The sequence below is a fragment of the Aotus nancymaae genome, unplaced genomic scaffold (genome assembly GCF_030222135.1).
Source record: "Aotus nancymaae isolate 86718 unplaced genomic scaffold, 86718_ANA_hifiasm-v0.15.2.pri h1tg000018l, whole genome shotgun sequence".
Lineage (NCBI taxonomy): Eukaryota > Metazoa > Chordata > Mammalia > Primates > Aotidae > Aotus > Aotus nancymaae.
In genome coordinates, this window is record NW_026988430.1 from 9,365,977 (window position 1) to 9,380,183 (window position 14,207).

The following is a 14,207-nucleotide window of genomic DNA, read 5'->3' on the forward strand; positions in this document are numbered from 1 at the left end:
AATAGGTTTTTTTCTAGTGGCATCCTCCTAACCCCAGTTGCTGATCTACAAGTGTTTCTGTAAGCATATTCATAGAACACTAATCCCACAAGATTTTACCCAAAAAATGGTCCTGCCGCCAGTCCTTATAACACTGGCTTGTAAAGCACATCAGCAAACTAAAGGACCCAAGTATTTTGGAACCTCTGAAGCATTTCCCCAGACTTCCTTGACGCCATGCGGTTTATCTTAATACCTGTTAACTGTGGAGCACACTTGGGCAAACAGTGGCACAGCGTCTGGAATTGCTTCAGTGATGACTTTGCTATGCTCTGTTCCTAGTTGTTTTGTGCCCTTATTTATATCGTGTTACTACTACAAGAAAAAGTACAGTGTGAACGAGCATTTCTCAAAGTCTTTAATAAGTGACAATGGCGATGGAATGAAAGAACTGGAGAAAAGGGGAAGCAGGGGATATAGACAGCCTGCCGGGGGCACACAGGGGTTGCCTGGACAGGGCCCGCTGGCCCCCTTCTCAGAGCTTCACACAGGCTTTATGACAGACTTGAGTAGCAGGCTGTGCCTAGGAAATGTGTAATCTTTAATGTAATAGTGGTTTTGTGATTTTATCTGCAGTCTCTCATTTGAAGCCATTTACATTATTAATAATAGTGGCAATCCCTGGACTCTGATTCATGCATTTGGCTGATGTCTTCTATAGAGCAATCCAGGTCAGAGAAGAAAACTTGTCTGACCAGCACAGAATGGCCAGTTTGCTCTATTCAGACCCCTCTGAATGTCACCACAAGGAATCAGCCAAAGTTCTTTTTCTGAGGAGTGGTTCAAAGTGTCCACCTGCCCTGGACCCCATTGGCACTTCTGCAGGGCAGACTATGGTGTGTTTGGGTACTGGGAATGGCCACTCCTGGCTTTCTGTTTCTGAGCTTCTTTGCTAGTACTTGGTGGTCAGGATCCTGACTGCGAGCCCCACCATCAGTGTGGCTGACGCCGCCCCCAGAGCAGCCCCACGGCGGATGACCAGCTGTTTCACTGACAGTCTGCTGGTAGGAGCTGAAAGGGCCTCCTCTGGAGTCCTGAAGAGGTCCATGTGGCACTCAGACCTTGAATACGTTGTCAGGGTAATGCCAGGGGAACTCCCAGTAGCCACTGCAGAAGCAAACAGGAGCAAACTCAGTAGGCAGGGGTGAGTGGGAGAGCTCTGGCCTTAGCATCAGGAAGCCTATCCTAACCACCTGGCTGCATTTGTTACACCTCACAAGAGATAACGCCTATATAGTAGAAAAATACCTGCTTTATCTGCTTGACAAGCAAGACCAGAGAAGGAGTTATGTGGGAAAGCATCTTAAACGGTGAATTTCACATGCAGATAATGCTTACTTCTAGGATCTGATGAGGAATGTTCTCGTTAGCACTTGGCCTTGTGATGATCAATGGCTTCAAAAGCACATGGGAAACACAATTAATCGTGTCTTACTGTATTCTCTCATGACAACTTAAGCTCCCAGAGTTTTAGCTGGCTCACTACTGCCCTGATCAAGGATGAGCCCAGGATGGATGAGGTCATGGAGACCTCATCTGAATGAGCTTTGGGCCATTTGCACACACGCCTGGCATTCAGGACCAGCCCTGGGGCAGAGCTGGGGCCATCACTTCATGACATGGACATTGGGCACAAACCAGAGAGACGCTCATCTGCCTGATGGGGTAGAGAGAGGCAAATAGCAGGTCCCCCCAAAGCCAGTAAGTCAAGCCAGGCCAACTGACAAGCCAGGCTCCCCAGACTGGCAGCCGTAGGTTAAAAGTTGGCCTTCCGTCCTGAGCAGAGTTCAGTGGGGGAGATCATGAGCTTTAGCATTCAATGGGTTGATGCTCAGATTTTATCTCTGGCCTTTATGAGTTATGAAATGATGGGGGAAATACGTAAGTTTTTTTTTGAAACAGTCTCTCTCTGTCACGCAGGCTGGAGTGCAGTGGCACGATCTTGAATCACTGCAACTTCCGCCTCTCGGGTTCAAGTGATTCTCCTGCCTCAGCCTCCTGAGTAGCTGGGACTACAGGTGCCCACCACCACGCCCAGCTAGTTTCTCTATTTTTAGTAGAGACAGGGTTTCATCATGTTGGCCAGGATAGTCTTGATCTCTTGACCTTGTGATCCACTCGCCTTGGCCTCCCAAAGTGCTGGGATTACAGGCGTGAGCTACTGCGCCCAGCCGGAAATATGTAAGTTCTTTCAGCCTCACTTCCTCATCTGAAAATGGGCATACATCTAGTTGCCTCTCAAGGCCAGGGACTTGGTGTAGGGCTTGGTACTTGCATGCCTGTTAGACAGTAAATGTTGTTGTCTTCCCGGTGCTTAGGACATCATTTTCATAATAATGGGAAGAAAAAGAGCTTGGGCTTGTAAGCAGAGGCACAGAGGGCAGACAGGAGCAACGTGCCACTGACGTTTATGTGTGTACCAAAGTAGAGGCAGCCATGACAGCACATTACCTGAAGATAGGACTGCTTTCTCAGGCCCAGGTCTGGTTGCAGTGCTCTCTGCTCTCTGCTGCTGCTGCTGACCTGAGTGTTTCTTAGCCTAAAAGAGGAAGAACTTGCTTGGGTCAACCTGCCAGCCCCTTCACCACTGTCCTCACATTCTCTGCTTTTAAAACATTGCAAGGCCGGGCACGGTGGCTCACGCCTATAATCCCAGCACTTTGGGAGGCCGAGGCGGGTGGATCACGAGGTCAAGAGATGGAGACCATCCTGGTCAACATGGTGAAACCCCGTCCCTACTAAAAATACAAAAATTAGCTGGGCATGGTGGCACATGCCTGTAGTCCCAGCTACTCGGGAGGCGGAGGCAGGAGAATTGCTTGAACCCAGGAGGCGGAGGTTGTGGTGAGGCGAGATCGCGCCCTTGCACTCCAGCCTGGGTAACAAGAGCGAAACTCTGTCTCAAGAAAACAAACAAACAAAAAACAACATTGCAAGTTGAAGCAGTACATATGCATATATTCATAACTGTGGGGCTTTTAGAAAGTATCATTTTAAAGCTGGGCATGGTGGCTCATGCCTGTAATCCCAGCACTTTGGGAGGCTGAGCCGGGTGGATTGCTTGAGCTCGGGAGTTCAAGACTAGCCCGGGCAATATAGTGAAACCCTGTCTCTACCAAAAATACAAAAAATTAGCTGGGCATGGTGGCGCATGCTTGTAGTCCCAGCTACTCAGGAGGCTGAGGCAAGAGAATCTCTTGATACCAGGAGGCAAAGGTTGCAGTGAGCCGAGATCGGACCACTGCACTTCATCCTGGGCGACAGAACAATGATCCGTCTCAAATAACTAAATAAATAAATCATTTAAAGTCTCCGTTTATCCAGCGTCTTAAGTGTCAGGATGACTTTTTCTGTGCACAAAGGCAAAACCACGCTCTGATAGGATTCAGGGTCTTTGAGAGAACATTGCTTCTGTGCTCTGCTTGCAGGCTGAGTTGTGCCTTTGCTGTGCCTGAGAAGCAAAGGCTGCCCTGCACTGTTTAAAAAGGACATCAGAGGATGGTGGGCAGGGGGATTTTATTACTCCTTCCAAAGTTAAGGCACACGCTTGGAAGCTCATCTGGGTTCAGACTAGTTTGCGTTCTTTGTGTTTGTTTGGTTTTCAGCAGATGGGGCTGTCTAAGGAAAGTTGTTGATTTTGTTTCTCTTTATAACTGCAGAGCGTGCTTTTTATACTGGCCAATTACAGTAACAGGAGTCACTGTTGAGGCTCAGCTGGTCCCTCTATAATCCCCCACAAAACACCCACAGCTTATACCACACTGCTGCCAAGTTCTTATGTGCTCTGGGCATTTCTGGCTGAGTAGTCACTCCGCCTGGTGGGGTCAGGTGCAGGGTGTGTCTTGTGGCCAGGGGCAGCTAACTCACTTACTTCCTCTGCAGCAAGCTTCCAGTCCAGCCGGGCAGTATACACAACAAAGGCAGCAGTTGCCAGGGAGATACAGGCCAGCAAGCCCAGCCAGAGGCCTGGAGGAGACAAGTGATGACGGGAAGAATGTGCGACAACCACCCAGGCCTCTCCCAGCTTCCACACACCACATACCCATGATTCTCATTCTGACCACAAAGGTCAGAAGGATGCCCAGTGGTAGGCCGATGACATAATACGAGATGGCATTTACAGCGGCACCAAAGGCCTGCTTCCCAGTTCCTCTCAGGACTCCACCGTAGACACACTAGGAGGGGAGACAGAAATGGGTAAGAGGGTCATGATGATGAGACTAAGAGCAGGTGTCATATGCAGCAGGCCTTTGCTAAGCAATTCGCATGGCATTGCTTCCTTTGAATTCTCACAGCACTGGATGGGCACCCTTATCTCCCTTTCTTCCCTGAGGGTGACTGTCCAAGACAGGTCAAATCACTTGTCCATGTTACACAGAAGTAGCTGTGTTTGAACACAACCCCACAGCACCCACGCTTCACCTCCACACCATATGGCCTCCCTAGAAAGTAAAGGTAGAATTCGTGGCCAGCAACCAACTGGTCTGGGAGACTGGACTAACTTCACATGGTACGGTTGTGGTGTGTGGGTTTCCTGTGGCTACGGTAGCAAATTACTGTAAACTTAGTGGCTTAAAATAGCACAAATTTGGCCCGAGCATGGTAGCTCATGCCTGTAATCCCAACACTTTAGGAGACTGAAGCGGGCAGATCACTTGAGGTCAGGAGTTCAAGACCAGCCTGGCCAACATGGCGAAACCCTATCTCTACTAAAAATACAAAAATTAGCCAGGCGAGGTGGCACATGCCTGTAATCCCAGTTACTTGGGAGGCTGAGGCACGAGAGTTGTTTGAACCTAGGATGCGCCACTGCACTCCAGCCTGGGCAACAGAGTGAGACTTGGTCTCAAAAAAGAACACACACACACACACACACACACACACACACACACACACACACACATTATTTTACAGCTCTGGAGGTTAGAAGTTTGAATTGGGTCTCACTGTGCCAAAATCAAGAGCTAGTTCCCTTCTGAAGGCCCTAGGAGAGAATGTTTCTCTGCTTTTTCCGGCTTCTAGAATTCCTTGTGTATTCATTGGCTGGTGGCCCCACATCACTCCAACCTCTGCTTCCAGCCTCACATCTCCTCTGACCCTCCTACCTCCCTCTTCTAAGGACCCTTGTATTTACATTGGGCCTGATAATCCCCGTCTCCAGATTCTTAATCACACCTGCAACGTCCCATTTGCCTTGAAACACTCATAGATTCTGGGGATTGTGATGTGGACGTTGAAACTTGGGGCCATTATTTTGCCTACCATACATGACAAACGGTGGTTGTTAGCTTATTCCATATGAGATAAGCAGCCCTCACCCACTGCTGTCTGTGATTATATCTCATCTCAAAGATGAGAACTGCTCCGGAGAAAGTCCTGTTTGTCTTATTTCGTTAGTCTCATTCTCCCAACATGATTCCAGATCTACTGAACTACAGACACAGCTCATCTTTAGTCAGGATTATTGACCAATAGATATTTTGTTATTTTAATTTTGTTCCTATGAGAGGTGGGGAGTATTTTGTGCTTTGTACATATCTGAACAAAGAGATAATGCACTGGGCTTAGGAGATGTATGCCTCTTGAACTTTGAAATATGCTGTGCGTCATATACACCATGGAATACTACACAGCCATAAAAAACGATGCGTTCATGTCCTTTGTAGGGACTTGGGTAAATCTGGAAACCATCATTCTCAGCAAACTGACACAAGAACAGAAAACCAAACACCACATGTTCTCACTCATAGGTGGGTGCTGAAAAATGAGAACATGTGAACTCTGGGAGAGGAGCATCACACACTTGGGGTAGTTGCGGGGGCTAAGGGAGGGACAGGGGGTCGGGGGGAGGATGGGAGGGATTACATGGGGAGAAATGCCAGATATAGTTGAAGGGAGAATAGAGGCAGCAAACCACCTGGTTATGTATGTGCCTATGCAACAGCCCTGCCTGACCTGCACATGTACCCCAGAACCTAAAGTAAAATTTAAAAAAATAATAATAAATAAATAAAAGAAATATGCTGTGCATATTGCGGGTTATTATATGTCATGGCATGATCTTTTTTTGACTAAAAAAAGACTTCTTCCAAATTATGATTGATGTTCCCTGGACCAGTGTTTCTCAAATGGGGATGGCAATTTCTGGGATGTTTTTGTTGTGACAACTGCGGGGGTGTGGTGAGGGGAAGGTGTTACAGCATCTAGTGGGTAGAGACCAAGGATGCTGCTAAACATCGTACAATGCTCAGGGGACCACCCCCACAACAAAGAGTTATCTGGAGCCTATTCACATGGGCTGAAGATACCAAGAGTACCCAGAAGAAAGTAAAAGCCAGGACACACTTGAAAACAGCTGGAACTCTGAATGTGTCTCTAGCCCACACATGGATCCGTCAGCAGAGAATGGAAGCCTTGCTAGCTATCAGAGGTGTTGAACACAATCTCTGACCAATAATTAGCTGAACACTAAGCTCTGCAGACATTTTTAAACCTAGAAAGATACAATGTTTTAAACTAGAATGCTAGATTTAAGAACAAGGAGAAAAAAACTGAGCAAGAGAGATCAGCAGCTGCAGATTGTAGAGACGAGAGTCACAGAATCAGTCTAAGCAAGTTATTTAACCAACACAATGACATTCCTTGGGTGCAAATCTCACATGCAACATTCTCCAGGATAGACCTGCAGTAGGCCACAAAACAAGTCTCAATAAACTAAACTTATAAAAAAATGTTTTTAAAGAGACAGAGTCTTGCTATGTTGCCCTGAGTGGTCTTGAACTCCTAGGCTCAAGCAATGCTCTCATCTCAGCCTCCTGAGTACCTGGGACTACAGGCACACACCATCATGCCTGGCAAATTTTGAAAGACTGAATTCATACAAAGTATGTTCTCTGGCCACAATAGAATTAAATTAGAGATGCCTACCAGAAATAAAACCCCAAATATTTGGAAATTACATGTACTTCTAAACCATAAGTCAAAGAATAAATCACAAAAGAAATTTAAAAATATTTTTAACTTGAAATTTCGATGAAAATCAAAATTTATTGGATGCAACTAAGGCAATGCTTAGAGGAAAATGTACAGCTTCAAATGCCTGTATCAGAAAAGGAGAAAGGTCTCAAACCAGTGACCTAATATTCTACCGTAAGAAGCTAGTAAAGAGGCCAGGTGCAGTGGCTCACACCTGTAATCCCAGCACTTTGGGAGGCTGAGGTGGGTGGATCACCTGAGGTCAGGAGTTCAAGACCAGCCTGGCCAACATGGCAAAACCCCATCTCTACTAAAAATACAAAAATTAGCTGGGTGTGGTGGCGCATATCTGTAATCCCAGCTACTTGGGAGGTTGAGGCAGGAGGATCACTTGAACCCAGGAGGCAGAGGTTGCAGTGAGCCAAGATCATGCCACTGCACTCCAGCCTGGGTGGCAGAACAAGACTCCATCTCAAAAAAAGAAGCTAGTAAGGAAAAACAAACTATACCTAAATAAAGTAAAAGATTAGTGTGGGCCAGGCATGGTGGATCACACCTGTAATCCCAGCACTTTAGGAGGCCAAGATAGGAGGATTGCTTGAAGCCAGGAGTTCCAGACCAGCTTGGGCAATATAGTAAGACTCTGTCTCTACAAAAAAATAAATAAAAATTAAAAAATAAATTAGTATGAAGTCATTGACATAAACAGCAGAAGACTAAAAGATGAACCTATTTTTTAAAAAAACTGTTTTTCAAGACATGGACAGTATACAATATAAATAGAAACAACAAAGTTAAGAAGCAGCAGGGGATGAAGTTAAAAGTTTTTATTAATTTTCTCTGTTTTTGCAATCAGTTTAGTTGTCATTAGTTTGAAAATAATGGATTATTGGCCAGGCACAGTGGCTTACACCTGTAATCCCAGCACTTTGGGAGGCCGAGGCGTGTGGATCACCTGAGGTCAGGAGTTTGAGACCAGCCTGGCCAACATGGTGAAACCCTGTCTCTACTAAAAATACAAAAATGAGCCAGGTGTGGTGGTGTACACCTGTAATCTCAGCTACTCAAGAGGCTGAGGCAGGAGAATCGCTTGAACCCGGAAGGTGGAGGTTGCAGTGAGCCGAGATCATGCGATTGCACTCCAGCCTGGGCTACAAGAGTGAGACCCTGTCTCAAATTAATAATAATAATAATAATAATAATGGATTATAAGATGTAATTTGCAAGCCTCATGGTAACCCCAAATCAAAAAACCTACAAAAGGCAAAATGGCAGTACTAAGTCCTAACTTATCAATAATAACATGGAATGTAAATGAACTAAACTCTCTAGTCAAAAGACAAAGAGTGGCTCAATGGGTTAAAAAAAACCCTCAGTGATCTGTTGCCTACAAGAAGCACACTTCACCTACAAAGACACACATAGACTGTAAATAAAGAGATGGGAAAAGATATTGCGTACAGATTGAAACCAAAAGTGATCAGGAGTAGCTTATACTTAGACAAAATAGATTTCAAGACAAAACCTATAAAAAGAACCAAGGTCATTATATCATGATAAAGGGGTCAATTCAGCAAAAGAATATAACATTTATGAATATATATATATCTACCCAACACTGGAGCACCCAGATATATAAAGGAGATATTATTAGAACTAAAGAGAGAGAGAGATTTCAGTATCCCACTTGCAGCACTGGACAGATCATCCAGACAGAAAGTCAACAAAGAAACATTGGACTTAATCTGCTCTGTAGACCAAATGCACCTAACAGATATTTACAAAAGACTTCATTCGGCTGCTGCAGAATACACATTCTTCTCCTCAGCATAGAGACCATTCTCAAGGATAGACCGTATGTTGGATCACAAAACAAGTCTTAAAAAAAATTTTTTTAATTGAAATTATATCAGGTATTTTCTCTGACCACATTGAAATAAAACTAGAAATAATAACAAGAGGAACTTTGGAAACTCTACAAACACATGGAAATTAGAATGCTCCTGAATGACCAGGGGGCCAATGAAGAAAGTAAGGAAATTTTAAAAATTTCTTGAAACAAATGATATGGAAACAACATATCAAAACCAATGTGATACAATGAAAGCAGTGCTAAGAAAGGTTATAGCAATAAGGACCTACATCAAAGGGCAAAACATCAAGTAACTGAATGATTCATCTTAAAGACCTAGGAAAACGAGCAAACCAAATCCCAGATTAGTAGAAGAAAACAAAGAATAAAGGTCAGAGAAAAAATAGGTTAAATTGAAACAGACCAAAAAAACACAAAAGATCAATGAAATGAAAATTTGTTTTTTCAAAAAAAAAAAAAAATAGACAAACCTTTAGCCAGACTAAGAAAAAAAAAAAAAGATCCAAATAAATAAAATCAAATGAGAAAGGAGACATAACTAAGACTAATAAATGCAAAGGATCATTAATTACTACTATAAGCAACTATATATTTATTTCCAATAAATTGGAAAACCTAGAAGAAATGGATAAATTCTTAGACACATACAATCTACCAAAATGCAACCATGAACAAATCTGAAGCCTGAACAGACCAATAACAATAATGAGATTGAAGCTGTAATAATAAGTCTCCTATCACTTCTTGGCCTTTTGGCTAAGATCCCAGCAAAGAAAAGCCCGGGACCCATTGACTTCACTGCTGAATTTTACTAAGCATTTAAAGAACCAATACTAGTCGTATTCAATCTATTCAAAAAAATAGAGGAGGGAGGAAAATTTCCAATATCATTCTACGAGGCCTGTATTATCTTGATACCAAAACCAGACAAAGACACATCAAAAAAAGAAAACTGCAGACTAGCATCCCTGATGAACAAAAATCCTCAGCAAAAATACTAGCATACCAAATTCAGTAACACATTAACAAGATTATTCATCATGACCAAGTGGGATTTATCTCTGGGATATAAGGATGATTCAACACATGCAAATCAATCAATATGCTACCTCATACCAACAGAATTAAGGACAAAAACCATATGATCATTTCAATTGATGCTGAAAAGTATTTAATGAAATTCAGCATCCCTTCATGATAAAAAATTAAAACCTCAAAAAAACTGGGTATAGGAGGAACATTAACACAATAAAAGCCTTATATAACAGACCCACAGCTAGTATTGTACCAAATGGGAAAACTGGAAGCCTTTCCTCTAAGATCTAGAACAGGACAAGGATACCCACTTTCACCACTATTATGCAAAATAGTACTGGAAGTCCTAGCTAGAGCAGACAAGAGAAATAAATAAAGTGCATCTAGATTGAAAAGGAAGTCAAATTATTCTTGTTTGCAGGTGATATCTCTTGTTTTTTTTTTTGGAGACGGAGTCTCATTTTGTTGCCCAGGCTGGAGGGGTCAGGCAGTTTTGCCTCAGCCTCCCAAGTAGCTAGGGTTACAGGCATGCGCCACAAAGCCTGGTTAATTTTTTTTTTTTTTTTTTTTTTTTTTAGTAGAAATGGGGCTTCACCATGTTGGCCAGGCTAGTCTTGAACTCCTGACTTCAAATGATCCATCCGCCTCAGCCTCCCAAATGCTGGGATTACAGGCGTGAGCAACCACACCCAGCTGGTGATATCATCTTATTTTTTTTTTAGAGACAGGATCTTGCTCTGTCATCCAGGCTGGAGTGCAGTGGTGGATTCACAGCTCACTACAGCCTTGACCTCTTGAGCTCAAGCAATCCTCCCACCTCAGCATCTCAAGTAGTTAGGACTACAGGTATGCACCACCACACCAGGTTAGTTTTTTGTTTTCGTAGAGATGTGCCACCATTCCTGGCTAATTTAAAAATCTTTTTGGAGAGACAGGATCTCACTATGTTGCCCAGGCTGGTCTCAAACTCCTGGCCTCAAGCAGTCTTCCTGCCTCAGCCTCCCACAATGCTGGGATTACAGTTGTGAGCTGTCTGACTCAGATAATAGGATCTTATATTTGGAAAAACCTAAAGACCCCCACCAAAAAACTTAGAACTGATAAATCCAAGAAAGTTACAGTATAGAAAATCAACATACGAAAATCAGTAACATTCCTATATGCCAACAGTGAACAATCTGAAAAATCAAGACAGTAAACCCATTTATAATAGCAACAAGTAAAATACTTAGGAATAAATTAACCAAAGAAATGAAAGATGGCCAAGCGTGGTGGCTCGTTCCTGTAATCCTAGCATTTTGGGAGTCCAAGGTGAGTGGATTTCTTAAGGCCAGGAGTTTAAGACCAGCCTGGGCAACATGGCGAAACCCTATCTATACAAAAAATACAAAAATTAGCCAGCTGTGGTGGTGTGCACCTGTGGTCCCAGCTACTCAGGAAGCTGAAGTGAGAGGATCACCTGAGCCCAGGAGGTCAAGGCCATGGTCATGCCACTGCACTGCAGCCTGAGTGACAGAGTGAGACCTTGCCTCAAAGAAACAAAGAAAAAGAAATGAATGTTCCCTACAATGAAAACTATAAAACATTGATGCAATAAATTGAAGAGGACACACAAAAAATGGATATTCTATGTTCATGGATTGGAAGAATTAATATTGTTAAAATGTCCATACTACCCAAAGCATTCTACAGATTCAGTGCAATCCCTATTAAAGTGCCAATGACATTGCTCACAGAAATAGAAAAAATAATCCTAAAATTTATATGGAACCACAAAAGATCCAGAATAGTTAAAGCCATCTTAAGCAAAAAGAACAAAACTGGAGGAATCACATTACCTAACTTCAAATTATACAACAGAGCTATCGTAACCAAAACAGCATAGTACTTGCATAAAAACAGACACATAGACTAATGGAACAGAATAGAGAGCCCGGAAGTAAATCCAGGCATCTACAGTGAACTCATTTTTTACAAAGGTGTCAAGAACATACATGGGGGAAAGGACAGTGTCTTCAATAAATAGTGCGAGGAAAACTGGATATTCATATGTAGAAGAATGAAGCTAGACTCCTATCTCTCACCATATACAAAAATCAATACAAAATGGATTAAAGACCTGAAGATCTCAAACCATGAAACTACTAAAAGAGCAACTTTGGGGAAACTCTCCAGGAAACTGGTCTGGGCAAAGACTTCTTGAGTAATACCCCCAAAGCACAGGCAACCAAGGTAAAAATGGACACATCAAGTTAAAAAGCTTCTGTACAGCAAAGGAAATAATCAACAAAATGAAGGGACAACCCACAGGATGGGAGAAGATATTTGCAAACTATCCATCTGATGAGAGGTTAATAACCAGAATGTATAAGGAGCTCAAACAACTCTATAGAAAAAAAATCTAATCCAATCGAAAAATGGACAGAAATAGAAAAAAAATCCTAAAATGTATAAGATCTGAATAGACATTTCTCAAAAGAAGACATACAAATGACAGATATATGAAAAGGTGCCCAACATCACTGATCACCAGAGAAATGCACATCAAAACTACAATGAGATATCTCACCCCAGTTAAAATGGCTTCTATTCAAAAGGCAGGCAATAATGGATGCAAGGTAGTATGTGAAGAAAAGAGGACGCTTGTACACTATTGGTGGGAATGTAAATTAGTGAAGCCACTGTGGAGAATAGTGTGGAAGTACCTCACAAAACTAAAAACAGAACTACCACGTGATCCAGCATTCCTGCTAGGTATATACCCAAAAGAAAGGAAATCAGTCTATCAAAGAGATGCCTGCACTCCCATGTTTATTGCACTATTCACAATGGCCAAGATTTGGAAGCAACCTAAGTATCCGTGAACAGATGAATGGATGAAGAAAACGTGGCGCATGTATGCAGTGGAGTACTGCTCAGCCACAAAAAAGAAGCGAAGGCAACTGGAGAAAGCCTGTTTTTTTTCTCCAAGAAGTGGTGCTGGAACAACTGGATATCTACATACAAAATAATGTATTTAGACATCCTTTGCCTTTCATGAAAGTTAAAAACACAGACCTAAAAGCAACATGCAAAACTAAAACTCCTACAAAATAATAGAAAGTTTAAGTGAATTTGGGTTGCACAATGACTTCTTTTTAAATTTTATTTTACTTTTTTTTTAGAGATGGAGGTCTCACTCTGTTTCCCAGGCTGGAGTGCAGTGGTACAATCATAGCTGACTGTAACATTGAACTCTTGGGCTCAAGCAATCCTCCTGCCTCAGCCTCCCAAGTAGCGAAGACTATAGGTGTGCACCACCACACCTGGCTAATTTTAAAAAGCTTTTAATAGAGATAGGGTCTCCCTATGTTGCTCAGGCTGGTCTTGAACTCATGGCCTCAAGCAATCCTCCACCCTCAACCTCCCAAAATGCTGAGATTATAGGCATGAGCCACCATGCCCAGCCTGACTTTTTAGATACAATACCAAAAGCATGATCATGAAAGGAAAAAACTGTTAAGTTGAACTTCATTAAAATTAAGAACTTCTGCTCTGCAAAAGATAATGGTAAGAGAATGAAAAGCCGTGGACTGGAAAATAATATTTGCAAAGCACGTATCTGATAAAGGACTAGTATCCAAAACATGCACAAAGAAAAAACCTCTTAAATCTCAACAATGAGAAAACAACCCAATTAAAAAATGGGCAAAAGATCTAGGCAGACACCTCTACAGAGAAACCTATACAGCTGACAAATAAGCATGTGAAAAGATGCTTAACCTCTTACGTCACTGGGGAATAGCACATTAAAACAGTGAGATTCGGGTGCGGCGGCTCACGCCCTTAATCCCAGCACTTTGGAAGGCCAAGGCGGGTGGATCACTTAAGCCCAGGAGTTCCAGACCAGCCTGGCCAGCATGGCAAAACCCCATCTCTACTAAAAAAAAAAATAAAAAAAAGATAAAAAATAAAAAAAATTAGCTGGGTGTGGTGGTGCGTGCCTGTAGTCCCAGCTACTTGAGAGGCTGAGGCATGAGAATTGCTTGAACCTGGGAGGCAGAGGTTGTAGTGAGCCAAGATCACACCACTCCACTCCAGCCTAGGTGACAGAGCAAGACTCTGTCTCAAGAAAACCCCAAAAAAGAAAAAACAGTGAGCTACCACTACACCCATTAGAGTGGCTAAAATCCCAAACACGGACAACATGAAATGCTAGTGAGGATGTGGAATGACAGGGACTCTGATTCAGCGCTGGTGGGAATGCAAAATGGTATCGCTACTTTGGAAATCACCTTGGCGCTCT

The 14,207-nt window shown here is 42.9% G+C and overlaps 1 protein-coding gene across 4 annotated transcripts in view; it reads right to left on the bottom strand.

Moving 5' to 3' along the window:
- Positions 1 to 379: 379 nt before the first annotated feature.
- SLC47A2 (solute carrier family 47 member 2) overlaps positions 380 to 14,207 on the bottom strand; it is a 34,137-nt gene continuing 20,309 nt past the window's right edge. For all 4 annotated transcript variants that reach the window (XM_064378256.1, XM_012472070.3, XM_012472071.2 and 1 more), the window contains 4 exons: positions 4,082 to 4,214; positions 3,911 to 4,005; positions 2,491 to 2,578; positions 380 to 1,146 (listed from right to left, as the gene is read on the bottom strand). In XM_064378256.1, the coding sequence (XP_064234326.1) occupies positions 932 to 1,146; positions 2,491 to 2,578; positions 3,911 to 4,005; positions 4,082 to 4,214 (531 nt within the window). In that variant the 3' untranslated portion in view covers positions 380 to 931. The remainder of the gene's footprint in view (positions 1,147 to 2,490; positions 2,579 to 3,910; positions 4,006 to 4,081; positions 4,215 to 14,207) is intronic.